Genomic DNA, 27,939 nt, shown 5'->3' on the forward strand with positions numbered 1-27,939 from the left:
ATTCAAAAAGAAGGTTATCAACCCTCTTTAACAAATTTTCAAAATTGTGTCCCTATCACAATTCTTGTATTTTGGTGTCCTCTATCGGCAATATTTCCATTTTTTCATCAAGTGTTTAAAAAACGCAGTGTACTATCGGTCAATAAGCCAGTGTCCAGTAGCCTTTCTAGTTTCGAAAAAACCTGGACAGTTATATGGATAGGCCACTGTCCAGTAGCCATTCAAATTTTAAAAAAACTTGGACAGTGCACTATTGATGGATAGGCTACTGTCCAAGAGCCTTTAATGGCTTTGCTTAAAGAGGAATGCTAGCATCCGGCGGTTATAGAGCCCGTGTTTTTTGTGCGCGGTGATAGATTCACCCCTAATTTTCAAAATGGACGGTACAGCCTACATCATAGGATGATCCAAACCGTCCATTTGATGGGCCACAACGTAAATAGATTGTGCCCCAAAAATCGTTGCCATAGGATGATCCCAACCATCCTATCTATAGTAGTTTCCATATTGTGAGTCCCTCTTTAGATCCGAGGGTTAGAATCATCCTACGGCAATTAGTTTTTGGGCACAACCTATTTACATCATGGCCCATCAAATGCACGATTTGGATCATCCTATGGTGTGGGCTATACCGTCCATTTTGAAAAATAGGAATGCCCTCTTTTAAAATAAAAATATTAAAAAAAAATCCAAAAAACCCGCGGGTGCCCACGGGTTGACCCGAACTGACCCATGTTTTTGCAGGTTGGGTGACCGCAATTCGATTTTGACGGGTCACTAAAACTCCGATCCGTGCCCACAAATTTGTGGTTGGGTCCGCGGGCACAGGTTGCTTTTGCCAGGTCTAGTTTTATATGGTGTGTGGCAATGTAGTCCACGATGATCAAACCGTCCATTTGATGGGCCACAACATAATTACCAAATAGGTTGCACCCACAAATCATTTCCATATAGAGGTATCCATGATGTGCAGTTCCTTTGTAGAACGTATTGTTAGGATCATCCTTTGGAAAGGATTTCTGTGAGCACAATCTATTTACTTTGTGGCCCAACAAATGGACGGTGTGGATCACCCTATGAAGTGGGCCGTACAGTATTTGCTGAAAAATACTAGAGTATACAACCACATACCACATTAAGTCTCCACGTCCGATAAGCTTTGAATGACTGATTTACCGCTGCGAATGTAAACAACCTCAGACTAAAATGGACATTGTTGTCCTCAATGACGGGGCTAAAACAGTCATTCAAAATAATTTCCAGGATTCATTGCGTGGATTATGCCCTTATTTGGGTGGTGTGATGGTAACTGGTAAGAACATTAGCCTGTGCAAGATAATGGCTGCTTCAAGGACATTCCTTCTTTACAGCTACAGGTTCTTCTTCCCCCAAAGCCCTAAATTCACTGTCATTTATACCTCTCGCAGATCTTTGCAATCCAACCAAAATAGCCTTCAAACCAAAAATCGATATCTGGGTTGTGTTCATCCATCCAAGCAAGTCCCCCAAAACCCTAAAAACCCCTCCTTTTATAACTCTCGTAGATCACTGCAATCCACGCAAAACGCCCACCAAACAAAAAACCAAGATGTGGGTTCTGTTCATCAAGCCAACGTCATTGACATTCTTGAAGAAAGAGGCCTCATTGAATCAATCACCAGCGAGAATCTCAGGTCAACTTGTTCAAACCCTAATTTTAGCCCTTTGAAAGTTTACTGTGGTTTCGACCCAACTGCAGAAAGTCTGCACTTAGGAAACTTGATTGGTATCATTGTTTTATCGTGGTTTCAAAGATGTCGTCATAAAACTGTTGCTTTGATTGGTGGGGCGACTGGACGGATTGGAGACCCGTCTGGGAAAAGCTTAGAAAGGCCTGAATTAGATGTAGAAACAGTTGAAAAAAACAGTAAGGGGATTGAAAATGTAATCAGTGGAATCTTGGGTAGAAGGGATAAAAACACAATTTTTAATGTGGGTTCTGATAAAAACATGAATATGGAAGTAGGTTTTGGTGATTCTTTTGTAATTTTGAATAATTTTGATTGGTGGAAGAACCTTAATTTATTGGATTTTCTAAGAGATTACGGGCGATATATGAGGGTAGGTGAGATGATATCCAAGGAAAGTGTGAAGAGGAGGTTAAACTCTGAGGAAGGAATAAGCTTTACTGAATTCACTTATCAGTTATTGCAGGCTTATGATTTTCTCCACATGTTCAAGTATATGGGGGTTAATGTTCAGATAGGAGGGAGTGATCAGTGGGGAAACATAACTGCCGGGACTGAATTGATTAGGAAAAAACTACAAGTTGAAGGAGCTTATTATGGATTGACTTTTCCTCTTTTGTTAAAGAGTGATGGAACCAAGTTTGGGAAATCCGAAGAAGGGGCCGTATGGTTGTCCTCATCAATGTTGTCTCCTTATAAATTTTATCAGTATTTCTTTTCAGTCCCCGATGTTGACGTCGTGAGATTTCTGAAAATTCTTACCTTCTTGAGTTTGGAGGTGATTGAAGAGTTGGAGAAAGGTATGAAAATGCCTGGTTATGTTCCAAATTCTGTTCAAAGGAGGCTTGCCGAAGAAGTGACACGTTTTGTTCACGGTGAGGAGGCTCTGTTAGAGGCTTTGAAGGCAACTCAAGCGTTGAGACCGGGGGCTGAGACGCAATTGGATTGGAAAACCATTGAAGGGGTTGCAGAGGATGTTCCGTCATGTTCCTTGGCATATGATCAGGTGTTGAATAGTTCTCTTGTTGATCTCTCAGTTTCTACTGGTTTGCTTGGGAGTAAGTCCGCTGTTCGTCGTATGTTAAAGCAAGGAGGACTTTACTTGAATAACAGAAGAGTTGATAGTGAGGAAAAGATGATTGAAGTAGGTGACATTGTTGATGGGAAGGTACTTTTATTATCTGCTGGGAAGAAGAATAAGATGGTTGTAAGGATATCTTGATTGTTCTTCTTGGATAATTTGCTTGATTATTTATCCTAATAAGCTTTGCTTGGGAATACCAGATCTGCAGTCCAAAATCTGCAGTTTGTCATTTATTTTTACCTCTTCCCCCAGTCTTGGCGCATGAAAATTTTAAATTCTTTTTTTAACATGTTGCTCACTCTCAACTGCACGCTTCCATTTGTCTTATTTTTTACGCATGTTCACATTCTAGGCATCATTTTTTTTTCTTTTCATGGGAATTTATAACTTGTCTCCACAATTTTTGTTTGAGTACATTGAGAAGATAGAAGGAAATTCTCTAATGCTGCTAATGCATCCAGCAGTGTATCCCACCATCTCATATTTCTTGCCATCAATACTAGTAACATCAATATTTTGCAGGGAACATGGTATTATCTGCTATGCACATCTACTGATTAAAAATATCTTTCTGTTCGTTTCCAAACTATCCAAACAGATAAAACAACTTAATTTCATGGACAGGACAGTATGGACTGATAAGCCTCTACTATATGACGAGAAAATCTTCTACTGTATGACGACAAAGTCAACCCTATTAACATTTCCCATGCAAGGAACCTAGGTCTAGCAGGAAGAGGCACTGAATTTTCTTCTGGTCAGATCAGAGGGAGCCCTCATTGCTTGCATATCGTCTGGCCAGCAGTGGTTGAACTGTCGAGGACGTTCGACTAATTCCTCGACAACCTGATATTGAAGAATACAATGTTGTAGACAGCTATGGGTGCTGAATTGAATCTTAGGGTTAAAGTCTTGCGGTACTTCCATTGTGGTTTCTTGGGTACCTGCTACAATCGATGGCCGTCGGTGGCCGTGGAGTTCATTGAACCAAAGAAAAGGACAGTTTCTAGAATGATGGAGGCCATTCACAGTTTCTGTAGAGGTGGCACTTTGGGACTGCTCGGATGATGACCTGGTTTCTTGGCTCCTGCGGTAGTCGAGATGCCCATTCAGGAACTTGGAGATCGGGAATAGGTGGAGCAGTTTTAAGGCCATTGAGGTTTGGTGGGAGATCCAGGGAGTGCCTCCACACGCTTGGATGACTAAAATGTTCATCGAGATAGGTAGATGTGCTGGGGAGGTAGTCTTCTTTTCGAAGGTAGTATCCATGGACAGTTCTTGTCAAGCAGGTTTCGGATGCGAGATGGAGAGAATATGTACCGATCAGGGACTGAGCCAAGTGTTGGATGCAGATCGTGTTCACCAAGAAATGATCAGATATTGGATCTTGGTCTATTTGAGATTGTTCCTTTTAATCGTAATCAAAGATCTTTTCTTGTTATTATACAATAACAAATAAATTGTTATACCATTCAAAAAAAAGAAATAATTTTTTATAAAGTAAAAAAAAAACCTAAAAGATCATATAAATTGTAACTCATTGCTTTCGATTAAAAAATCATTCACGTTTATGTTTTCACTGTGAATCTTCATGTTTTGGAATCGATGCATGATCCCCTCACTATTAGCGGTCTTCACTATGTTCTTATCAATAAATGTAACCAAATTATCATTCAATATTGTTGTCATTTGTTTAGAGTTCTCCATGTCTTCAATAGAGTGTGTGACCTACGGAATAGACAGATATGGGGTTGGCCCGTATATGGCATAGACGTTAAGAATAAGTCTAGTAGCAAAAACTATAACTTTTGATGGATACACATTCTAAGGCTTATGGTATAGACTGTAAGAATAAGTCTTCACGTAGATTTTCAGCTAAGTGCAAACACTCTAGATGATGCCAGTCTAGGCCTAGTCTTACTCGAAATTGAGATGTATAAACTTAGAAAGAATCAAACCTGAAAAAAATAGCCATGTGTCGTTGAAGGAAAGCAACACAAATATTAGAGACCCATGTACTCTACGTTGCTTGTGTCATCAGGTATTTAAAGGAAAGCAACACAGATATTAGAGACCCACAAATCAGAAGTAGGATTTGTTGAAAGCATGAAGATACTTCTTTATGATTTTTATGACTCTCAACGATATTATGATTTGATCCGAGTCTTTTCTTCTTCTTCTTTTTTCAAATGGTGATCTAAGTCTTGAGATATGAAGAAAAATGAGACCTAAAAAATGAGAACTTTTCATATTATTGCAGACACTTACAATTTCTATCTGACTCCTTTGATTAAACCACCAACATCGAGCCATATCCAATGTATGAGCCTCTTTTGGCTCCACATTTATCATTCATTATTTCTCCTTCAGAGCTTGGTCGGGCCCATAGGTAGAGGCTACATAGCAAACCCTATTCTGATTGATACATAGAAGAGAAAAACATAGAAGACTAAAAAATAAAGATTCAAGGCATCATCTGTCACGAGGACTCCCCACCACTTTTCAATAAATTAGAGTACAATTACAAAACTCAAGTTTGAAGTGAACCATGAGTCCATGACATCCCCAAAACACTATGTATGGGTTGTTGATAGTGTGTTAGCCATGGCAAAGTTGTGACCCAAACCATCTTAAGGTTCACACGCGCATTGATGGGGCAGCATCCCAAATAAAAAGTTTTGACTCTATTCTCTTCAATTGGAAAGAGTGGAAATGAATATAGTCCTTGCAGCATCCGATTTGGTAACTGCACCAATCTCCAACTACATGATATGCTATACATCTACGGTGATGGGAACCAATTAGCCGGCCCTTCGACGATCTAACCATCCCAAGAAAATATAGTTTTCCCTGTTAAGTGGATATATATTTTTCCCTTTAAATGGCCCATATTTTGCATCCACCAGACTATCCAAACCATCTGTTAACTGAGACTTTTGCTTCCTTAATGCAACAGCTGGTCAGTTTTGTTCATCCATTTGCAGGTCATTAAATGGACGGCCAGGATCATTCGGTTGATGAGATTATTGGGTTGGAACGATCCATGCAGGCACCTCGATAGAAAACTAGATGCAATCACCATATACATGCCATGTTTACAATGAAGATTTTTACAGACAAAACAACCTAGTCAGCTCTTCTTAGGCTACTAAACTGTGCCTGTTTGCAGAGCACAAAGCTGGCTGCAAGAATTCCAGGTACATAAACACTTCAATTTTAGGTGTAATTGTGGTACTAGCATGCAGTCCTTGTATAGTGCTTGGATACCAGCTGGACCTTCAATGCTGAGGACAGCCCAAGTTCCCCACCTAAATTCAACTGCAACTACTGCAAGCCCAATGCACAGAATATATATATATATATATATATATATATATATATATATATATATATATAATGTGTCAATTTGAGGATGACTCACTTATGTAGAACAGGCCCCTCTGCATCAAGGTGAGTTCACAAGGCAGCATTGAATCCTACCAGAAAGTTACCCTGACCATGCTGGAAATGAATTGGAATTGTCATTTTCGCCATTTTGTTTTAGAGTTCTCCATTTCTTCAGTAGAGTGTGACCTGTGGAACAGATAGATCAGGTAAATCAAAGTGGGCCCGTATATGGTGTAGACGTTAAGAATAAGTCTAACTATAACTTTTGATGGATACACCTTCTAAGGGTTATGGCATAGACTGTAAGAATAAGTCTTCATGTAGATTTTCAGCTAAATGCAAACACTCTAGATGATGCCAATCTAGGGCTCTTGGCCTAGTCTTACTCAAAATTGAGATGTATAATTTTAGAAAGAATCTAACCTGAAAAAAAAATACACCCATGTGTGTCGTTGAAGGAAAGCAACACAAATATTGTAGACCCAAAAATCAAGTGAAGTAGGATTTCTTGAAAGCATGAAGATACTTCTTTCTGATTTTATCTGAGTCTTTGAGATATGGAGAAAAATTAGAACTTTCCCTATTATGTCAGACTCTTCTAATTTCTATCTGACTCCTTCGATTAAACCACCAACATAGAGCCATATCCAATGGCTGTGCCTCTTTTGGCTCCACATTCATCATACATAAATTACCCTTTCCCTGACTTTACATAGCTTGGTAAGGGCCGTAGGCGGAGTCCACAGACCGAACCCTATTCTGGTAAAGACGTAGAAGACTTAAATTATCTGTCACGAAGACTCCTCACCACTTTTCTATGAATTATAGTACAAAGCTTAAGTTTGAAGTGAACACGACATTACCAACACACCATGTATGGGTTGTTGATAGTGTGTCAGCCATGGCAAAACACCACATTAGTATCTGTTAGGATAATGGATGAACTGAGTTACCAGACTATGCAGCAAAAAAATGAAGTGGATGCGAGAGTAGGGACTAGAAATGGAAAAGAAACGACGAAGGTTGAAAAGAGAGACAATCAGAGATATCCTTTCTAAGACCTTTTCTAGGATTAGTACAACTGTACAAGACTTAGCTTTAAATGTCTTCTGACACGCCCCTTCCCCAAAACTTACAGATTTCCCTTTCAATGATGGAATCAAACTTTTTGGTGGAACTGTCAATTTTTCCTTTCCAAACGTAAAAGATAATTTAAAATCTGCTTCACTATTATCCAATGGCTCTATATTCTTAGATATGACTGAAGTACCCCCAGGGCCGATGTGGGGCCCACCACCGGTTGGACACTATCCGACAAGGGAACAACACCAGCTTCAGGATCAGGGGCAAGAGATGAGGAATCCTCCCCTACCAAAGGGCTCTTGAAAGACATTAATGACTCATCCACCATCTTAATTCCAATTGCATAGATAGTAGAATCTACCATAAGATTTATAAATGGTGGTAGGCAATGCCACAAAGACGTTAGAACTTTAGCAGAGGCAAATTCCAGACAGTGATCATAACTTCCATACAACTGAGTCTCAAAAACATGTCCAAAGTGCTGACCCAAAACCTCCACCGTGGAGAGAGACCAAGCATGGAGAGGAATATTAGAGAATCTTAGCCTCACCGTTCTAGCTCCCGAGCTAACAACGAGAGACCACGCATGAAGGGATTGAAGATAGCCCCCCAAGGCTTCACCACCCCGCCGCAGAATAGATGTAGCTTGATCCTTGGACTCAAAGCAAAAAAGCATCATGGAAGGGGAGATACAAAAAGGCTTTCTAAGCTGCAGGAGGGCCCATTGTCTCCTCGCCCAAGACCAAATTTCTTCCAGCAAGGGTCTATTTCTCAGATTGCCTATCAAGCAGCTTTCCAGGGTCGGTTTTCCTCCTATCCTTAACCACATCTATTGGGACGGTGAGCAGGGAGGGTTTTCATCCACTCTTAGAGAATAGTTCTCCTTAGTGGACCTCTTTGGGAATCAGATTTTAGCTCTCTCACCCTTATCACTAATCTTTGGTTTTAAACATTTCCTGCAAATGCTTCGTGATCCAAAGTTATAGTAGTTGCATTTCAAGCTTTTACAGTCACTTTCACTTTGTTTTGGGTCAGGTCTCCTTCCTTTGTCAATACCATTTCTGAAATCTAACCTGCTAGACATCGTGCCCGCCCAGGTCCTCCTGGCTTCCTAGAGATCGAGAAAGGGGTCTGGGGGGAGCCATGAAGACTCTCTATTTACCCCTTGACTAATGAAGATCAGAGATCTCTGGCAACAACTTTTAAAGATACTAAGAGTATAAAAGGCTTCCTGAGCTGAATATCCACAATCCATAAGATCTAAATAGGACGGGGTTACCCATTCAAGGCTGCAACCACAAATACACTGGTCTGTGATATTGAGACCAGATGGTAACTATGCATGTTGGCCTTGGTTAGCATGTCGATGATTGAAAAAATCCCGGACATACATATTTTCTTCAACCCCCACTTGGGTTTTCAAATCCCAGACTCTTCCAGCCCCCCGACTATCCACTCTTCCTGAATGTAACAGCTGGTCATTTTTGTTCATTTTTTGCAGCTCACAAAATGGACAGCCAGGATCATTCTGTTCGTGAGATTATTGGGTTGGAACGATGCACGCATGCCCCTCAATAGATGACTAGATCCAATCACCACACACATGCCATGTTTATAGTGATGATTTTTACAGGTAACCCAACCTAGTCAACTCTTCTTATGACTAATTTGTGCCTGTTTGCAGAGCACAAAGCTGGCTACAAGAATTCTAGGTACATAAACACTTCAATTTAGGTGTAAATGTGGTACTAAAAATTCAAAAAAAAAATGTGGTATTAGCATGCAATGCTTGGATACCAGCTGGACCTTCAATGCTGAGGACAGCCCAAGTTCCTCACCCAAATTCAGCTGTAACTACTGCAAGTCCAATGCACAGAATATATTATGGGTGAATTTGGGGATGACCCACTTATGTAGAACTACCAAAAGGCCTGTCTGCATCAAGGTGAGTTCAGAAGGCAGCATTGAATCCTACCAGAAGGTTACCCTGACCATGCTGGAAATGAATTGGAATTGTCATTAAGTATTATCCTCATCTTGTTTAGAGTTCTCCATGTCTTCAGTAGAGTGTGACCTGTCGAACAGATCGATCAGGTAAATCAAAGGTGGGGCCGTATATGACGTAGACGTTAAGAATAAGTCTATTAGTAAAAAGTGTAACTTTTGATGGATACACCTTCTAAGGGTTGTGGCATAATCTTTAAGAATAAGTCTTCATGTAGATTTTCAGCTAAGTGCAAACACTCTAGATGATGCCAGTCTAGGGCTCTACGCCTAGTCTTACTCAAAATTGAGATGTATAATTTTAGAAAGAATCTAACCAGAATATATATATATATATATATATGAGAAAACGGTTCCTACACATATGTGTAGATAAGTTATCTACACACTAGCTTAAAATACAGTTGGGGCCACATTATTTGGGTGATCCAAACCATTCATTTTTAAGGCCCTCACATAGATAGTGTGTCCACAAAAATCAGATTCATAGGATCATCCTAACCATTCGAACTGTGGAGGCAAAAAATGGACTAATTTGTGAAGGTTTAAAGACATCCATTTTACCTCCACAAATCGTAGGGTTGGGATGATCCTATGGATCTGATTTTTTGTAAACACCCTATCTATGTGAGGGCCTTTAAAATGGATGGCTTGGATCACCCAAACAATGTGGGCCCTCACTGTATTTTAAGCTAGTGTGTAGAGAACTCTCTACACATATGTGTACGAACCGTTTTCTCTCTCTCTCTCTCTCTCTCTCTCTCTCTCTCTATATATATATATATATATATATATATATATATATATATATATATATATATAAGAGAAAAGGAGAGAATTACACATCACTTTTTTTTAACAAAGGCACCCATTAAAGCCACATAATTTCAATCCTACCCCCCTCCTTTATGTTTTTTTAATTATGGAAATCTCTATAGATTGGAGGGCTAGGATCAGCCTATGGAAATGATTTTACGGGCACAACCTATTGATGTTGTGTTCCATCACATGGACGGTTTGGATCAACCTATGATGTGATCCGTACAGTTCTTTGTTGGCCCGTGCATCGCACAGGGTTTTTTACTAGTGTATATATATATAGCCATGTGTGTCATGGAAGGAAAGCAACACTGTTATTAGAGATCCAAAAATCAAGTGAAGTAGGATTTGTTGACAGCATTAAGATACTTCTTTATGATTTTATCAGAGTCTTTCAGACATAAAGAAAAATGAGAACTTTTCGTATTATGACAGATACTTCTAATTTCTATCTCACTCCTTCGATTAAACCACCAACATAGAGCCATGTCCAATGACTGACTCTTTTGGCTCCACATTCATCATACATTAATTACCCTTTCCCTGACTCTACATAGCTTGGTCAGGGCCTGTAGGCAGTGTCCGCCGACCAAACCCTATTCAGATAAGAGGAAGTATAAACTGAAGGGAACCCTTGCAAAAAAGAGGTGAAAGGGCTCCCCTTAAAAACAAAGACTTAAGGCATTATCTGTCACGAAGACTCCTCACCACTTTTCCATGAATTACAGTACAAAACTTAAGTTTGAAGTGAACATGACATTACCAGCACACCATGTATGGGTTGTTGATAGTGTGCCAGCCATGGCAAAACGCCACATTAGTATCTCTTAGGATAATGGATGAACTGAGTTAACAGACTATGCAGCAAAAAAATGAAGTGGATGCGAGAGTATGGACTAGAAATGGAAAAGAACATGTAATATGACCCGAACCATTGATGGAGCAGCATCCCAAATACAAAGTTTTGACTATAAGTTCGACTCAATTGGCAAGAGTGGAAATGAAGGTAGTCCTCATGGCACCTGATTTGGTAACTGCACCAATCTCCAACTACATACAATACGTCTACAGTGTTGGGCCCTTGGATGATCCTAACCATCCCAAGAAATTATATTTTTCCCGATTGAATGGCCCAGATTTTGCATCCACCAGACTATCAACTTTTGCTTCCTGAATGTAACAGCTAGTCATTTTTGTTCATCCATTTGCAGGTCATTAAATAGACAGCCAGGAATCATTCAGTTGATGAGATTATCAGGTTGGAACGATCCACGCAGGCACCTCAATAGACGACTAGATCCAATCACCATACACATGCCATATTTTCAGTGATGATTTTTACAAGCAACACAACCTAGTCAGCTTTTCTTAGAACTATTAATTTGTGCCTGTTTGAAGAGCCAAAGCTGGCTACAAGAATACAAGGTACATAAACACTTCAATTTTAGGTGTAAATGTGGTACTAGCATCCACTGCTTAAATACCAGCTGGACCTTCAATGCTGAGAGTTCCCCACCCAAACTCAACTATCACTACTGCAAGCCCAATACACAGAACATGTTATGAGTCAATTTAAAGATGACCCACCTATATAGAACTACCAAAATGCCCCTCTGCATCAAGGTGAGTTCAGAATGCAGCATTGAATCCTACCAGAAAGTTACCCTGACCATGCTGGAAATGAATTGGAATTTGTCAGTTTTTCAATTGCATTGGATCCTTTCCTTCTTATAATGCTTCATCAGAAGCCTGTGAGACCTCAGCGGAGTAATGGTTAGCCTCACCTAACAGACACCCACATGAGCTACCTCAATTACCAGCTTTAACTTCTCCTACCTATATGGTTCTCTTTCTGTGTTTTTCTTTTCAAAATCTGTGTTAAAGGTCCCACTAAAACCACATGCAACTGGGTCCTCAAGAACTTGAAATTTTGATTGTGGGCCAACTACACCATCTTATCAATGATTTTTTCAATGCTTACATCAACCTATTAACGTTGGTATCTGTTAGGGATTGAAAAGTCTCTCTTCTCTTGGAATAACAGGAGCAAGGCATAAACTTGGTGGAGGTGGGTTCATCAGGCCACCATCACATCACGAACGTAACGTACATGTGGCAGCAGTTTATCAGTAGGTTAACTGGAGCATTCAATACAAAAGCCATACCAATTATATTGTGTACACTTATTTTCCCTGGTTGGCTGGTTCATAGTTTCTTATGGCTTGGTTCCGGAATTTATTTGCTCTAGCTCCGTCGTGTACTTAGGAAATGGAGCCTTGCTAGTAAAACAATTCAAATCATCTTTAAATTCTTATATATACAAAGCCTCTGCGTACTAAGAAGTGGCCTCTAAAGCAATTAAATGTGAAAATAAAAGCGCACTTCTTTGTGGCGAAGTAAAAAAAAAGGTTTGTAGGTTACAACAAGGAGGAATTCAAGTACAATTGGACCTTCTTTGGCTTCAAACAGAGGCACCTAGGAGCCTGGTTCAATATTTAGTAGGGGAGTTGAGATATATGGAAATTAGGAGAGTTGAGGTATATGGAAATTGCTACAAAGAATGGGTTGTTGCTCTCTTTCCTTTCGAGTTTTTATATGATGCCCAACCGTGAAAATCACAAGGGCTAAGTGGCAAACCAACTGGCCCTTGATTTTTTATCTGGTCAAAACACCTTTTTTGAGTGTTTTGACCGGATCAAAAATCAAGGGCTAGGTAGCCTAGCCCTTGTGATTTTCACGGTCGGGCATCATATAAACTTATTCTAGCCCACTTATGCCTCGTATACGTGATCAGATCAGATGATCCTTTGTCCTTGTCCATCAGGCCCTATTAGGGTTTTTATTTATTTATTTATTTATGACATTGGATATCCCCACCCAAATTTTTAGGGTTCTTCATATGATCCTAGGCCCTTGGTGGAACTAAACCGTTGATTATTTGCAGTCATCTATCTTACCCACGGTATGTCCAAAGGGGCCAAGACTGTGAGTGGCCTCGTCATGTCCTACAAGATCAACAGTACTGATTTCATACAAGCCACCCCAGTGGGACCCAAATCTTGAAAATATCTTTTTATGTAGTCTCTCTTTCCCTTCCCGCTAGGACACCCCCATTGGATTCATGTCACCCAGCTGTATTTATAATTAATTTAATTTTGCAATTATAAATGGGGTTGGTTGATGTCGATCCAATGGGGTGTCCCTGTGGTCCGGTATTTAGGAAGGGTGCCCACACACATATAGACGGGTATCCAGTATCCACCATGCTTTGATAATGGTCGACTCACTTCTTTAATTGGCTGCTTTGGCGGAAAAGTGGGCCATGATTTAAAGGCCAAGGTCATGCCACATGCAAAGTGGATTTGAAGATTTTGGTAAGTACCACTATGAGAAAACATGTGTGGTTTAACTCAATGACAAGTGACAGTTGTATGCATTAGTTTTGCCCCCCCACTGTTACACAACCCACGAAATATGAAGAGATGAGTAATGAGACGTTATAGAGTCTATTCAAGCACTTATTGTGATTAGTTGTAATCACCAAAGATTAATAGTATTCATTACTTTATTATAGTATAAGAGCTGATATATCACTTCTCGAAATAAGGCAGAAATAAAGGTTGCCCTGTCAACACTCAACGAGCAGAAAGGAAAGTCTTCAAGACTTTTGTCCATGCAAGCCGAGATAAGAAGAATGTAGTGGTAATTATCTTCCATCATCTTTGATTCTTACACCCATTCTTTGTCCTTTCTGTTTTTCATAGGCCTCAGATTTGTGCCTCAAATTAGGGAATTTTAATTGGGTAACTTTATTGTGATATCAAACGTGTGTCAATTTTTCAATCCACATACGTTTGAGGGGACATGTTAGAGTATATCAGATCTAGTGAATTGGATCTGACCGTCTGATCTTAGGTGTTAGATTTGGTTGATTAAGTGGTTAGTTTAGGATTATCCTTTCACATCTTATCCTTATCTCTCCATGCTTATTTTGTAAGGAGTTTATTTAAGCATTGATCAATTATTTCACATTTTACTTTCAATGCAATTTACATTTCCATTGCTTTCTAGCTTTTCACTTTCGAGCCATTTACTTTTCAGCAACTGTCATTTGCTTGTCTTCGCCGGTTTACATTTCTATTACTTTTAATCTTTATCGCACATTTCCCAACCCTGAATTTATCTTTACAGGCGGTGAATTTATCACTTCCCTGAATTTATTAGGGGTTGTGCAAAAGAAGTCCCCTATTTTGCTTTATTTGTAAAAGAAAAATCTTCTAGTTTGAACATTTGCAAATAGGGCCATCGGGTTTGAGTGAATTTTGCAAATCAGGCCATTCCATCATTTTGTGACCAAAATGCCCATGGTGGATTAGTTTTTGACTCATTGAAAAATACCAAAATGTCCTTACATGTGAAAAGACAAAAATTTACCATGTAAAAGATCAAAATACCCCTAGCATGTAAAGTAGTGGGCCACACCCACCAAAACATGGCGTGTAAGTTAATACTTAATAGGCCCCACTACATCAAACTATAAGGGAAATGATATATTTGCCCCATTTTTTCACTCGGGACAGACACCTCTAATGCAAAAGAGTAGTGGCCCCACCCTATGCTCTGCTCCCTCGAGCAAATTCCTGGCTCTGCCCCTGGATGGTCCAGATCATAAAGCTCCTGGTAATGTTAAGGTTTATAGACACTTTCTTTCCAATTGCCAATGTAGCCATTCCAGTCTATGCACATTCTCAACAAGAAAAAGAAGACTTTGTGACCACCTCCATCTCCATTCATCACGATGTGATATGACATGGATAAGATCGACAATTCACATGTAGCAAGCTTTAATTATACCTAATGATGGGGTATAAAAACAGCAGCCTATTAGCTGTCGACACATGGCCCGAGGATGACCCACCGCAGATCCCGCGTCAGCAGGGGTAGTTTGGTAATTACCGCAGAGTAGGTGAACTCGAACCTATAGCTGGCCGACACCTGTCCTGGGATAATAACTCCCCAGCTACCCCATGTTTCCCTCTATAAAAGGGCTTCCAAAGCTAATAAAAAAGGAGAATAACCTCTCAACCACCACTCTTAAAACTAGCTCTGCACTCCTGCTCATACTGACTTGAGTGTCGAAGGGCCTGTCTGGAGCAACATTCCGGGTTGGTCTTCTGACCTCGTTTGCTCCTTGTGCAGGACTCTGTTCCTTAGCCCCTCAACTCCGATCCCTCAGAACTTGGCTCCTTCACTTCGGCTCCTCGGGTCCTCCAGCTCAGCTCTGACGTCACTGCCGTATCTGTTATCGATTTTAGGCCTAACACCTAATTTTTGCAAAGGTTTAAAGCTTGAATGAAAATCTAACTGGCTAAGATAATGTTAGAAATAAGTAGTGAAATCATGTCTTCATTTGGCAAAGTTCGACCCACCTCTTTGACTATGAGTGATTGCAGTATTTTTTTAAGTCATTGTGGGCCCTCCCCAGTGACTTGATATATAACATTGGACAGCCTAGCCGATCCAGGTCAAGCAATACCGATCCTTCATGAATGGATTGTTGGGTAAGTGGCGTAATAGTGACGGCTGTTAGGAAGAGCTTGAACATGGGTGTGTTCTTACTTCTTAGCTCTCTAAAAAAGAAGAGTTTTGCAAGGATTTTTCACAAATAGCGCTCTTAATATTGCTATGTATACCTAAACACAGTAACAAAGTTTGGATTCGGAAATGAATCAGCCAGAAAAAATGTTAAAAAAAAAGGGAAATGTTTGGGGAAATCACATGCTTTGTTCTATTTATTATGCATATATCTACAAGCATATATACTTATTTTTCTAATTATAAGAGACAAATAAGGCATATAATGATTTTCTTTTACGCTAGAAAAAGGCATAGGAGGATGTGAGTTCAACCTTTTTTTTATAGGTAAGCTGGGGTTTGGTGGGGTCCTCTACCGGTTTATTAAAATGTGAAAAGTATTACAATCAGCGAACACAACACTAACCCTAGCACAAGAATAGGGATACAAACCGAGAGAGCAAAGACAAGACCTAACCTTACAAACAATATCTAAGGGAAAGTGAAAACACAAGATATCTCAAGAACCACTTTAGCCCCTAATGTTCCAAAACGGCTTTCATCCTCTGACTCAACTTCCTGGATCACTGGGTTTTCCTCAAATTATGGTGGCTTTGTTGAGGAATGGGAAAGTATTTCTTTCTACTCACCTCTTGCCTCACTTCATTTTCATGGCCGGAGAGACGGATCCAAACTGGGATTGAGCTAAGCTTGAGTTTTTCTAGAGGCATACAAGGAACCCATTTGTGGAGGATTAGAGTTTTGCCTACAAAGTTCAGGTTTGGGGCTTCTAGCACTTGGGTACGGTCTTCTTGGTTTTGTGAACTTGAATAGGAAAAAGCCTCTCGAAAGTTCAACTTTTTTTTCTTGCAAAATTACAAAAAAATATATAAAAATTTAGGGAATTATTTATCCAATTTGAACATTTTGAATTATTTGGGATGTTGTAAATTTTAGAAAAGGGATAAAAATATTTGGGATTTTTTTTCAATTATATGGAGAATTTAATAACTATGTGCCTAAACAAGGGTGCATTTATATCATTTCATTAAAGACGGACTTTTTTTTATTAAAAATTATCATTAATCAGAAGTTGGGTAAGTGACATAAGTGCCGTACCGTCCATCTCATAGGGCTTTGGATCTCCTATGAGGAAAAATAAACGCCAATAATATATAATCATAATATCGAATAATTTATATTTTTAGTTTATGACGGTCTAATTGCAACAACAGCAAAACACACTATTTGATGTTACAACTAGTCCTGGCAAAACCGACCTGTGCCCGCGGGTCGACCCGGCCCACCCGCAAATTTGCGGGCACGGGTTGGAATTTTCGTGACCCGTGAAAATCGACCGCGGGTCGCCCAACCCTCCAATACATGGGTCGGGTTGGGTTAACCTGCGGGTACCCGCGGGTTTTGTGGATTTTGATTTTTGTTTTTTATTTTTATTTAAAAAGATGAAAAACCAAAGGTCAAGATAAAAAATCAAAAGCCAAAACAAAGGGAGTTAGGGTTTTCTCTTTTATACCTTTTTAGACTTAGAGAGTTAGGTTTCTCATTTATGTAAAGAGAAGTGAAGAAGACACCTTCGATCCTGCCACCGTCTGAGAAATCTCATTTCTCTTATTCTTAGAGAGAGAGAGAGAGAGAGAGAAATCCCAAAACCCTTTTCCCCTTCTCCGTTCATCTTCTCCGGTGAGGGTGCCGGAGCTCCGGCAAACAACATTTCTGTATTTTCATCTTTTTTTTTTACTTACACTACTATTTTCATTTGATTTCTTCATCTTTGTCACCTCTTTTCACTCAGATCTGATTTATCTCTAAACCCTAATCCATTTTTTTCTTCTTCTCCAGCCAATCACCGGCGAGATTCCAGCGATCACCTTTTCTTCTCCTCAGTCATCTTCACTACTAGAAACCTCTACCTCCACCATTTTCACTACCATTTCCTAGATCTAACCCCTAGATCTGACCTTTCCTTGTTAGGTCTTGCCATTTTCACTTCATCTTTGGTTAATTTCCATCAGATCTAACCTTTTCTTATCTCATCTCCGATCGTCCTCTATACTTACCATCTCAAGCAAATTTCAGGGGTGAATTTATCACCGCCCGATAAAAAAACTGTTTTGGAAAAAATTACGGGTAACCCACGGGTCGACCCGACCCACCCGCACTGGGTACGGGTCACCAGGTTGCTGACCCGTACGAATGCAGGTCATTTTGACCTGCACCCGCATGACCCGGGACCCGACCCGACCCACCCGTTTGCCAGGTCTAGTTACAACTGGACGAAGACCTTGATTTCAAGGCCACTAGTGATCCAAAGAGAGGCCTACCATGTGGATGGTTCTGATCAGTTAAAGATGGGGCCCATTGTGACCTTTTGAGGCTAAACAATATTCAATGACACCATAGAGAGGAATGTTAGAAAGCCCACGGTTTTAAATTTCGGTTCCGGTATGTGTTTCGGCCCTCACCCAAATTGAACTTTCGGCTGAAATCGGGTACCTAATTAAAAGAATTATATTTTATTTAAAATAACAAATTTCAGGAAATTCAGGAAAATGACAATATAATTAAAAATTTTGAGATTTTGGGTTGAATTTCTCGAAATTTTGGACGTAATTATAAAAACACGAACTTTTGGACGAAATTTCGGCCGAAATCAGGGTACTGGACATTGGCAATTTCGGTTTTGGTTTTGACTGAAATCCGCTTAAAGGAAAACTATCATTAATGAGAGGTAGGTCACTGGTTTAAGTCTACGTCTACAGCTAGTGGCTTGGAGCCAACTGCCAACGGCTCACCTTAAATGAGAAAAGGAGATACGAATAGCACATCACATGGGAATTGTTATATTAACAAGATTTGACCTCGGTGGACACCACATTTAGATTGCCTATATGTAGTGTTTACTTGTTAAGTGCTCCTCTCATTAGGGGACTGGATTTTAGAAACTGGATTTTTAGGCCATGTTTGGCAATCATGAAAACCTATTCCATGAAATGGTCGCAGGCTCTAGTGAGTGTTAAGGGCAAAGAAGCAAGGAGAGAGAGACAAAGAGACTTGACTTGGTGAGAATGGGAAAAGCATAAGCAATTAAGCCATCCTTAAATAATGGGAGATGATAATTTCATCCCCGCAGTACGCATGCACCCCCTTATAACGTGTTTTTGATGTGAACAATGGGCAACTTTAACTCTTTTTCACGTCAAATCATGTTAAAAGGGAGAGCATGCGTACTTGGGGGGCGTACTTGGGGGGTTTGAAAATATCACCGCCCTAAATAAATACCTAATCGAAACTGATTCCCCCCCCCCCCCCCCCCCCCCCCCAACTCGATCGAGTATCAATCCTCAATAAAAATGAGTTTTTATATGATGAAAGGCCTTTTAGTCCATTATTGTTCAAAAGTACCGTACAGTCCACACCATAGGATGATCCAAACCGTCCATTAGATGGACAACAACCTAAATAGGTTGTGCCCCTAAAATCATTTCCATAAGTTGATCCTAACCCACCAATCTGTAGAGGGACATCATATTAGAGGGTTGATCTTAACCGAGGTGACTACCATGTATGTCTACTGGTTAATCATTGCATGTCTGCTTATGTGTCACCCTTGTCCCCTCCCTATGAAATCCATGCCAAAAATTCATAAAAAAAGGTAGAATTTTGCTTGGATATCATGGGAATGCTCTATCTCTCTATGTAGATAATGACATTTCATACCACTGCTCTACATGGTAGACAACCAAACACTACTTACCATTGCTCTACTAGGTAAGTTCGAGGTAAATCCAATGTTTCTCTCCTCTACCCGTTGACGACTTACAACAATAATCTTCAAGGTGAAGACTTGCAACCAAAGAATATATATGCTTGGGAGTTGGGACCCATCTCTAGTCTGCAATGAAAGACCCATGCAAGGAAGAGCGACTCGTAGTCAATTCAGCCGATAGGGCTTGTAAACGAGTGTTTAAATGTTGATTGTGACTATGATACTGATATCTTAATTTGTTACATGATAAATGTCCCCCCCTTTGTCTACTAAGAACACCCCTTCTTAGTGGATTGCATTGATGACTGGCTATGCTACTCAATTCAGTCAATAATTAAAACCAGTCATAGTGGTTTTCATCAAATTTGAAGACTCAAAGAAAGATTGTTCACTCTATTAATTCATCCCTAGTATAGATAAAAACTTAAAAAGTATACCCTCCCGTTCTATATTGAGTTCTATACTGAAGGGAGCCCTTGCAAAAAAAGAGGTGAAAGGGCTCTCCAATTGGTCACACATATCTTAAATCGTAAAAAAGATAACACTCTTAACAAAAAAAAAGTAAGGGCAGTGATAAATCGACTCCCAAATATCTTAAATCGTTCTCTCTCCTCTGGGTTAGAGAGAGAGAGTGTGGATGGAGAAAGTGTGGAGTCGATTTAAGATACTAGGGAGTCGATTTATCACTCCCCAAAAAGTAACTGTGGTGGGTACAAAAGAAGCTGAAAAAGAAGTCCACCGCCTCCTTTGAAACTTACCCCCCTCTCATTCAATGGCTAATTCATGGTAGTTCCAACCACACCCTCCCGTTCGGTGCAAACATTAACTACACCTTCACACCCACTACACTATAAATATCCTTTCCTCACCTTCCTCATTAATCTGCTCTCTCTCTCAAGAACAGTCTTCATGGCCGGAGAACATGCCCTCCTCTCGACTGAGATTGTTAACCGAGGTGTTGAGGCATCGGGCCCGGACGCGGGGTCGCTAACTTTCTCGGTGAGGGTTCGACGTCGGCTACCGGATTTTTTGCAATCGGTGAACCTTAAGTACGTGAAGTTGGGGTACCATTATCTTATAAACCATGGTATTTATCTGGCCACTATACCCGTGTTGGTGCTTGTGTTTAGTGCTGAAGTAGGGAGCCTTAGTAGGGAAGAGCTTTGGAGGAAGCTATGGGACGATACACGCTATGATCTTGCCACTATTCTAGCCTTCTTTGGTGTCTTCGTTTTTACTGCTTCTGTCTACTTCCTTTCACGCCCCCGCCCTGTCTATCTTATCGATTTCGCGTGTTATCGACCCTCAGATGACCTCAAGGTACTACTACTACTCTCACCTCTAACCTTGTGTCTAGAGTGGAGTGCCATTATCAAAAGGGTATGTGCGGATTTTTTTTTTGTTTAATCTGGTAAATTAAAATATATTATAATTTTCGATAATTTAATTTAATCTGAAAATTAAATAAATTAAAATGGATCAACCCCCCAACTCCCCGGTCTGGAAAATTATATTAATGTGGAAAATTAATATAATTTTAGAAGGCTGCTGTATACCCAAAAACATGGGAGTGCCTATATCAGTAGCACAGGGGTAAACTAAAATAGATTATAATTTTCGATAATTTAATATGGAAACTAAATATATTAAAATGGATCAACCTCTCTCTCTCTCACACACACACACACTCGCGTGTCTGCTCACTATATTGATGAAAACAAGATGTATACCCGAAAATTTTAGATAATTTTAGAAGACTGCTTATATTGGCACTACATGATTAGATAATTCCACTAACTCATCTTGTCTTAATTGGCGTCAGAGGTTTTGGGAACCGTACTAACCTTTCATAGCTGTTTAAATAATATTAGACAAGCTTAGTCTGTGCAGTTATTAAAACATGGTAGTGCCTATATCAGTAGCCTTTTAGAAAGCCCATTTCTCAAAGTGTTACTGTTTCAAAGTATTAGAGGTTATTTAGGAAGAGAAATTATATGATGCCCGACCGTGAGATTATAAAAGGCGGGTAGAGACAAAACCTGCTGCCTTGGTTTTTGAACCAAGGAAAAGTCAAAGAAAGGGCTTTCTCTTTGATTAAAAATCAAGGAAGAGATGGTTTTCACTCTCCTTCCTTTATAATCTCACGGTCGGCCACCATATAAGTTCTCAGGAAGGAATTTAGAAACAATATTGGGTTGCTCTTTGGTTGCAAGTCATGTAAACCTTTTCCCCAACTTTTAAATGCTATTGATATTTGTACTACCATGCTTTAATAATCACACAAATTTAGCTTGTCTTTTCTTTTTTAAATGGCTTCTCAGATCATTTTGGGAATTGTAAGAACCTTTTGACAGCTGTTTAATTAGGAAGAGACAAGATGAGTTAGTGCAATTATCAAAACATGGTAGTGCCAACATCAATTGCCCTTTCAAAAGGTAAACCCATACATTGTATTGGCAAATTTACCATGCTTGCCCTTTCGCTTTTCCAAAAATACACACTTTTTTTTTTTTTTTGGGAAAATTACAGCAACACCGCCTCAACTTTCTGACACACTCAATGATAACCTTATAGTTTCAAACTCATCAACTACACCCCCTGACTTTTCAACGTGTGTAAGATAGACCACCTTCGTTGACCCGTCACTTTAACCTGGCGGAATGACTTACAGTATAAGGTAGACCCCCTCCAATTCTGAATTGATTCATATGCAGCCGGGTTGAACCAGAGATCATAATTAGCATTGATAGTGTTTCAACAGAGGAGGCCTCCCTTTGAAACAACAGGGTTATCGTTGTGTCAGAAAGTTGAGGGGTGTAACTATAATTTTCTCTTTTTTTATGGGTACACACCTATATTTTACATGACCAAGGTGCCCTTGACAGTCAACAATTTAATACCTCCATTAATTATAGGGAAATGATTTTAGTGCTCCAATGTTTTGATAAACATGTGCTGACTTGTTTGTCATGTAGTATTTAAAGGATTTTAAGAGCTTTTTGAAAACCATAATATCCTTGACATCCCTTTGAATACTACATGACAAACAAGTAGAGCGCATGTTTATCAAAACACTGGAGCGCATAAATCATTTCCCTAATTATATTCTACTTGTTTTCTCCCAAACGTAACTCCCATATTCTCAGGTATCCAAGGCGGATTTCATTGAGCTAGCAAAGAGATCAGGAAAATTCGACGACGCAAGCCTCGAATTCCAGAGCCGGATCCTAAAATCCTCCGGCATTGGAGATGAAACATACATTCCCAAGGTGGTCATGTCTCGCGAGAACTGCGGGACCATGAAAGAAGGTCGTGCAGAAGCCTCTGAAGTCATCTTCGGGGCTCTCGACGAGCTCTTCGAGAAGTGCCGAATCCGCCCGAAGGATGTCGGAATCCTCGTCGTGAATTGCAGCCTCTTTAACCCGACCCCCTCTCTCTCCGCCATGATCATAAATCACTATAAAATGAGGGGTAATATCCTAAGCTTTAATCTTGGGGGTATGGGCTGTAGTGCAGGTATAATTGGGCTAGATTTAGCCCAGGATATGTTGCAAGCAAACCCCAACAACTTTGCTGTGGTGGTGAGTACTGAGATGGTCACGTTTAATTGGTACCCCGGTCGGAACCGTTCCATGCTCATACCCAATTGCTTCTTCCGCATGGGTTGCTCTGCGGTCCTTCTCTCCAACCGCCGGCGTGACTTCCGGAGAGCGAAGTACTGTCTTGAGCACATTGTCCGCACGCACAAGGGATCCGATGACCGAAGCTTCAGGTGCGTAGGAGTCTCAGTGCTAAACTAGATTTAAGGTGGTTTTTTATCCTAAATAAAAAGAAAGTTTGTTTTGGCTACTGATATTGGCACTACCATGCTTGGATCATTGCACTAACTGATCTTGTCTTTTATTATTTAAACAGCTCTTAAAGGCTATTACAGCTCTCAAAAGCTTTCAGAAACCAATTAAAAAGAAAAGACGAGCTGAGCTTGTGCAATTATTAAAAGATAGTAGTACTGATATCAGTAGCCTTTGCTTTTTGTGATAATATAGGGCTATTTTGGGTATTCAGAAATATAAGTTTCATGCCTAGGTACCAGTCACAAAATCTCCTATATTTTTTGAGGCGAAGTGATATATCCGTCGCCTTTTCTTCCCTGGGTCAGCCCCTCTAGTGTATTTACTATTTATCACTACCCTTTTACACTGCATGAGGCTGCGTTGAAGAAAAAAGGGGCAAATATATCATTTCCCTTTCGAAAATATTGCAATATTTTTCAATATTTTATAAAATGACAAAATTCCAAAATATTTCAGAGCCTAAAAAATCATCAAGATCTCTACATATTTTATATTTACTGCAAAAATATCATGTGATAAAATCATAATATTATCCTGTTGATCTAATGTTGTTCTTTAAATTTTTATTTGGGATTTGCTAGACACCATCGCAGAAGGCATTTTGCGGGCGGGCTGTTGCATGAGAGAGCAGCCACCTCAGATGAATTAAATAAATAAGACAAAATCTGAGCCTTTGTGGCTGCTCTCTCATGCAACAGCCCGTCTGTGAAATGCCTTCTGTGATGATCCCTTGCAAATCCCTTTCTATTTTTATAGATTTTAAATATTTTAGAGTTTTAATCTTTTTTCTTGATACCAAGTAAAAAATAACAAAAAAACATATTTTTAATAAATTCCTGATATCATTTCTCAATTAGTAATTACCAACTCTGAAAATGAAAGCCATCCAACTAAACTTCTCACATGCATGGTAAATCTTATATCAGGTGCGTCTATCAAGAGGAGGACGAGCAAAGACTCAAGGGGCTAGCCATAAGTAGAGACCTCATGGAACTGGGTGGGCACGCTCTAAAGGCGAACATCACAACCCTCGGCCCCCTCGTACTCCCCTTCTCAGAGCAACTCCTCTTCTTCGCCACACTCGCATGGAGGTACCTCTTTGGGAGCTCAGAAGGATCCAAACCTTACATTCCGGACTACAAACTCGCCTTCGAACACTTTTGCGTGCACGCTGCTAGTAAAGACGTGCTTGATGAGCTACAAAAGAATCTAGGGTTCAGTGACAAGAACATCGAAGCCTCTCGAATGTCGTTACACCGCTTTGGGAACACCTCTAGTAGCAGTATTTGGTATGAATTGGCTTACATTGAGGCGAAGGAGAAGGTGAGGAGAGGGGACCGAGTGTGGCAGCTAGCGTTTGGGTCCGGGTTCAAGTGCAATAGTGTGGTGTGGCGAGCCCTGCGTCGAGTCAAGAAGCCCACTAGGAACCCATGGTTGGATTGCTTGGATCGGTACCCGGTCACTACTCCTTAGGATGGAAAGTGGTCTTGTCACATGTCTTGGGCCAAAAAGGGCACAAGGACTTTGTTTTTAATGTGTTTATTTATGCTAATTGTTTGGAATTAGGCTAATGATAAATGTTCCCCATGTTTTAACCATGGCTACCCCTGTTTAGTGTTTTTATGACTACTTTCCTTAGTTATAAAACTATTAGGAGGGGGCAGGCCGTGGTAAATAAAGGGGCGGATTTATCATTTCCCTTTTTAAGTGTTTGTTTATCTTCGGTATTGCTATGGGGTACTTTGAAACTTAACAGAAATTGAAGTGTAGTCTTATGAAACTATTGCTTTATTAATCAATGACTCTCTGTCTCTCTCTCTCTCTCTCTCTCAATTCTTTTTTGTTTCTTGGAATCTTACGCAGCCCTGTTTGGATTGCCGGAATTTTACTGACTTGTAAATGAAAAACTTTTCCAGAATTTTCTGATGTTCTGTTATTTGAGTACATATGAAAAAAAATCTGTGATGATATCCCCTAAATAAGCCACAACCATGTCATTTTCCTCTAAATCATGGAAAGGAAAAATAACTTCTATGAAAAAAAAATCTGCCATAAATATTTCTCCTGCAATCCAACCAGGGTCTACATCAGGTCTTGTAAAATTGGATGTTGTTTCACCTCCCCCTAGAAGTCAGTATTTTCACATGTTTTTCGTGAAGAGAAGAGATTTAAAAACATGGTTTTTAATGAGATTAATCTCAGCCTTTCACAAAGAAAAAAGGTGCAACTTTGACTTCCAAGCGAAGAGGCTGATGCCAAACAATCTCTTAACATTGTTCAATTACAAAAAGAAATATGACAGACTAGAAACATGATCTCGTTTGAGATGAACAAAAATGATCATGACCCATGCATACATGTCATATGTGATTAGTGTTTGGGACATTTGATCTGATCAGACATCACAGGACAACCAATTGGTCCAAGTCTGATAATGAACGGAGATCTCATCAGACAAGACTGAGAGATACAAAACTCAATGTCTTAAAGACATCAAATGAAGTGTTTCATAATGCTTGATCAAGGGTCTAGACTTATTATTAGAATGGGATTAAAGGGCAATAGGCTGTGTGTTGTCCGATAATATCCATGAACCAAATCATCTTAAACATATATGCCAATGCGTGCACCCCTACAATATTTGTCTTCATTGGCAAAAACGATGTCCATCACAATTTTTTTTCCCGAAAGGAACCATGAGATATTGAATGATTTCAATGAAAGAAGTTAATATTAATTGACAAAAAATGTTGATTTAAATCTTCCAAACTCGACCTTTCTTAGTAAGTTTAAGGGCTGCACATGATTCGGTCCGGTTTGGTTTAAGGGTGTTTCTTGAACTGAACCGATCCCATCGGTTTGGATTTTTTCCTAACCGTAACCGAACTGATAGGTAGTCTAACCGAACCGGACCAAACCGATTTTGACCGGTTCGGTTCACGGTTTATCCGTATTTGACCTTGAAGTCTAATCTCATCAGTGGATAAACTTGAAAAACATGGGTAAAAAACTCATTAAATCACCTCATTAAAAATCTAGGTTTTCTGAAATCTAGGTTAAAAAATTAAAAATCAGCTGAAGCATCTCAGTAGCCTTTTCTAATTAGTTCTCCAAACCCTAGAAATTGATGTAAGAAATCTAGGGTTTGAAGAAGCAATCTAGGTTAAAAAAAAAATACAAACACCCAAATAAAGCCATCAATGAAAATAAAAGGAGTCGAAGGAGACTCTTTTCCTACACCATAAAACCTAGGGTTTGAAGAAGCAATCTAGGGTTTGAAGAAGCAATCTAGGTTTAAAAAAAATACAAACACCCAAATAAAGCCATCAGTGAAAATAAAAGGAATTGAAGGAGAAGTCGAAGGAGACTCTTTTCCTACACCATAAAACCTAGGGTTTGAAGAAGCAATCTAGGTTAAAAAAAAATACAAACACCCAAATAAAGCCATCAGTGAAAATAAAAGGAGTCGAAGGAGAGAGGAGAGAGGAGAAGTCGAAGTCAACTCTTTTCCAATACCATAAAACCTAGGGTTTGTAGAAGCAATCTAGGTTAACACTTTTCCTACACCATAAAACCAGAAGAATATGAGTCGAATGAGAGAGGAGAAGTCGAAGTCAACTCTTTTTCCGACCCTAATCAGTGAAAATAAAAGAAGCAGTGAAACCCTAGTTTGACAAAGAAGAAGAAAAAGAGAGTTGAAGAAAGAAGGTACGAACCTAGTCGGATATATCCGTTGGCGGATCGTCGGCTTGCCCTGCAGATGGTTGGAAAATGAAGGCTTGAACTCTTGAAGGTCGGCGGAGAGAAGGAGAGTGCGTTGAAAGAGAGCTAGGGTACGTTTCAACTTTCAACCAAGACGCAATCTTGGTAACTTTTTCTTATTTTTCTTCCACCTTGGGCCGACTTTCATGGACCAGTAAGAAACGAGCTTATACCTCAAGCGTGGTTTTGGACCTTTGGTAACAATTGCCGGTTCGGTTCGGTTTTTTCGGATTAATTCTCTAAACCGTAAACCCAACCGATGTGATCGGTTTTGTGAATCTGGTAACCGTAACCGAACCGATAGGCATAAAAACAGAACCAAACCGAACCGAAATGCCCGGTTTGGTTTATCGGTTCGAGCGGTTTTTTGTGCAACCCTGTAAGTTTTAGAAACGACTTTTAGTTGTCAGAGAGACATGTAGCCTGTACCAAATGAGCTATAGGCTCAACCCTTAGGCCTCAAAAACTGATTATTGGACTCAAAATTATGTCTAGCCTCTCTATTTGTTTTTATTATGAGAATTGATTGTGAGTCTAGAACTAATTATTGAACTCGGTAAAATTCAGATCAATAATAAGCTTTTTTTTACTTACAAAAATACAACCTAGCAAGTACTAAACATATTTTTGAGTCCAATAATTAGGCCCTGACGTTTCAGATTGTGACAACTGATGGTGAGGGGCGTATCACCATCGATTTGTCACAATCTGAAACGAACGGGGCCTTAGATTACACGGGGCCTTAGATTACGGCGACAGATTGCTAGTCAAAAACTTATTATGGTACTCAAAATTAGGTTCAATAATATGTTTAGGCCTGACAATTGGTTGTTTGATTATGATTCCGGTATTAGGTTT

The 27,939-nt window shown here is 39.7% G+C and overlaps 2 protein-coding genes across 7 annotated transcripts; both read left to right on the forward strand.

Moving 5' to 3' along the window:
• Positions 1–1,191: 1,191 nt before the first annotated feature.
• Positions 1,192–12,367, forward strand: EMB2768 (Tyrosyl-tRNA synthetase, class Ib, bacterial/mitochondrial). 6 transcript variants are annotated; one of them, XM_077384805.1, is made up of 2 exons: positions 1,192–2,895; positions 12,149–12,367. In XM_077384805.1, exons 1-2 carry the CDS (start codon positions 1,207–1,209, stop codon positions 12,350–12,352), a joined length of 1,893 nt encoding a protein of 630 aa, XP_077240920.1. In that variant the 5' UTR covers positions 1,192–1,206; the 3' UTR covers positions 12,353–12,367. The 6 variants fall into 6 exon arrangements, with proteins under 6 accessions (XP_077240920.1, XP_077240923.1, XP_077240921.1 ...); XM_077384808.1 differs by lacking the exon at positions 12,149–12,367 and adding an exon at positions 5,796–5,956; XM_077384806.1 differs by lacking the exon at positions 12,149–12,367 and adding an exon at positions 3,410–4,386.
• A 7,976-nt stretch (positions 12,368–20,343) lies between these two features.
• Positions 20,344–25,118, forward strand: KCS10 (3-ketoacyl-CoA synthase 10). Its single transcript, XM_077384812.1, has 3 exons — positions 20,344–20,785; positions 22,612–23,237; positions 24,246–25,118. The coding sequence occupies exons 1-3, from the start codon at positions 20,375–20,377 to the stop codon at positions 24,790–24,792; spliced, it is 1,584 nt and encodes a 527-aa protein (XP_077240927.1). The 5' UTR covers positions 20,344–20,374; the 3' UTR covers positions 24,793–25,118.
• Positions 25,119–27,939: the final 2,821 nt, after the last annotated feature.

This window comes from Tasmannia lanceolata, unplaced genomic scaffold (assembly GCF_043159265.1).
Source record: "Tasmannia lanceolata isolate RefF3 unplaced genomic scaffold, GAP_Taslan_0.1 ptg000007l, whole genome shotgun sequence".
Taxonomy (NCBI): domain Eukaryota; kingdom Viridiplantae; phylum Streptophyta; class Magnoliopsida; order Canellales; family Winteraceae; genus Tasmannia; species Tasmannia lanceolata.

Coding starts and splice junctions, on each gene's coding strand:
- EMB2768 (XM_077384805.1), top strand. CDS start 1,207: ATGGACATTGTTGTCCTCAATGACGGGGCTAAAACAGTCATTCAAAAT. Junction 2,896..12,148: donor GTGACATTGTTGATGGGAAG/GTACTTTTATTA, acceptor TTGGAATAACAG/GAGCAAGGCATAAACTTGGT.
- KCS10 (XM_077384812.1), top strand. CDS start 20,375: ATGGCCGGAGAACATGCCCTCCTCTCGACTGAGATTGTTAACCGAGGT. Junction 20,786..22,611: donor GACCCTCAGATGACCTCAAG/GTACTACTACTA, acceptor CCATATTCTCAG/GTATCCAAGGCGGATTTCAT. Junction 23,238..24,245: donor TCCGATGACCGAAGCTTCAG/GTGCGTAGGAGT, acceptor ATCTTATATCAG/GTGCGTCTATCAAGAGGAGG.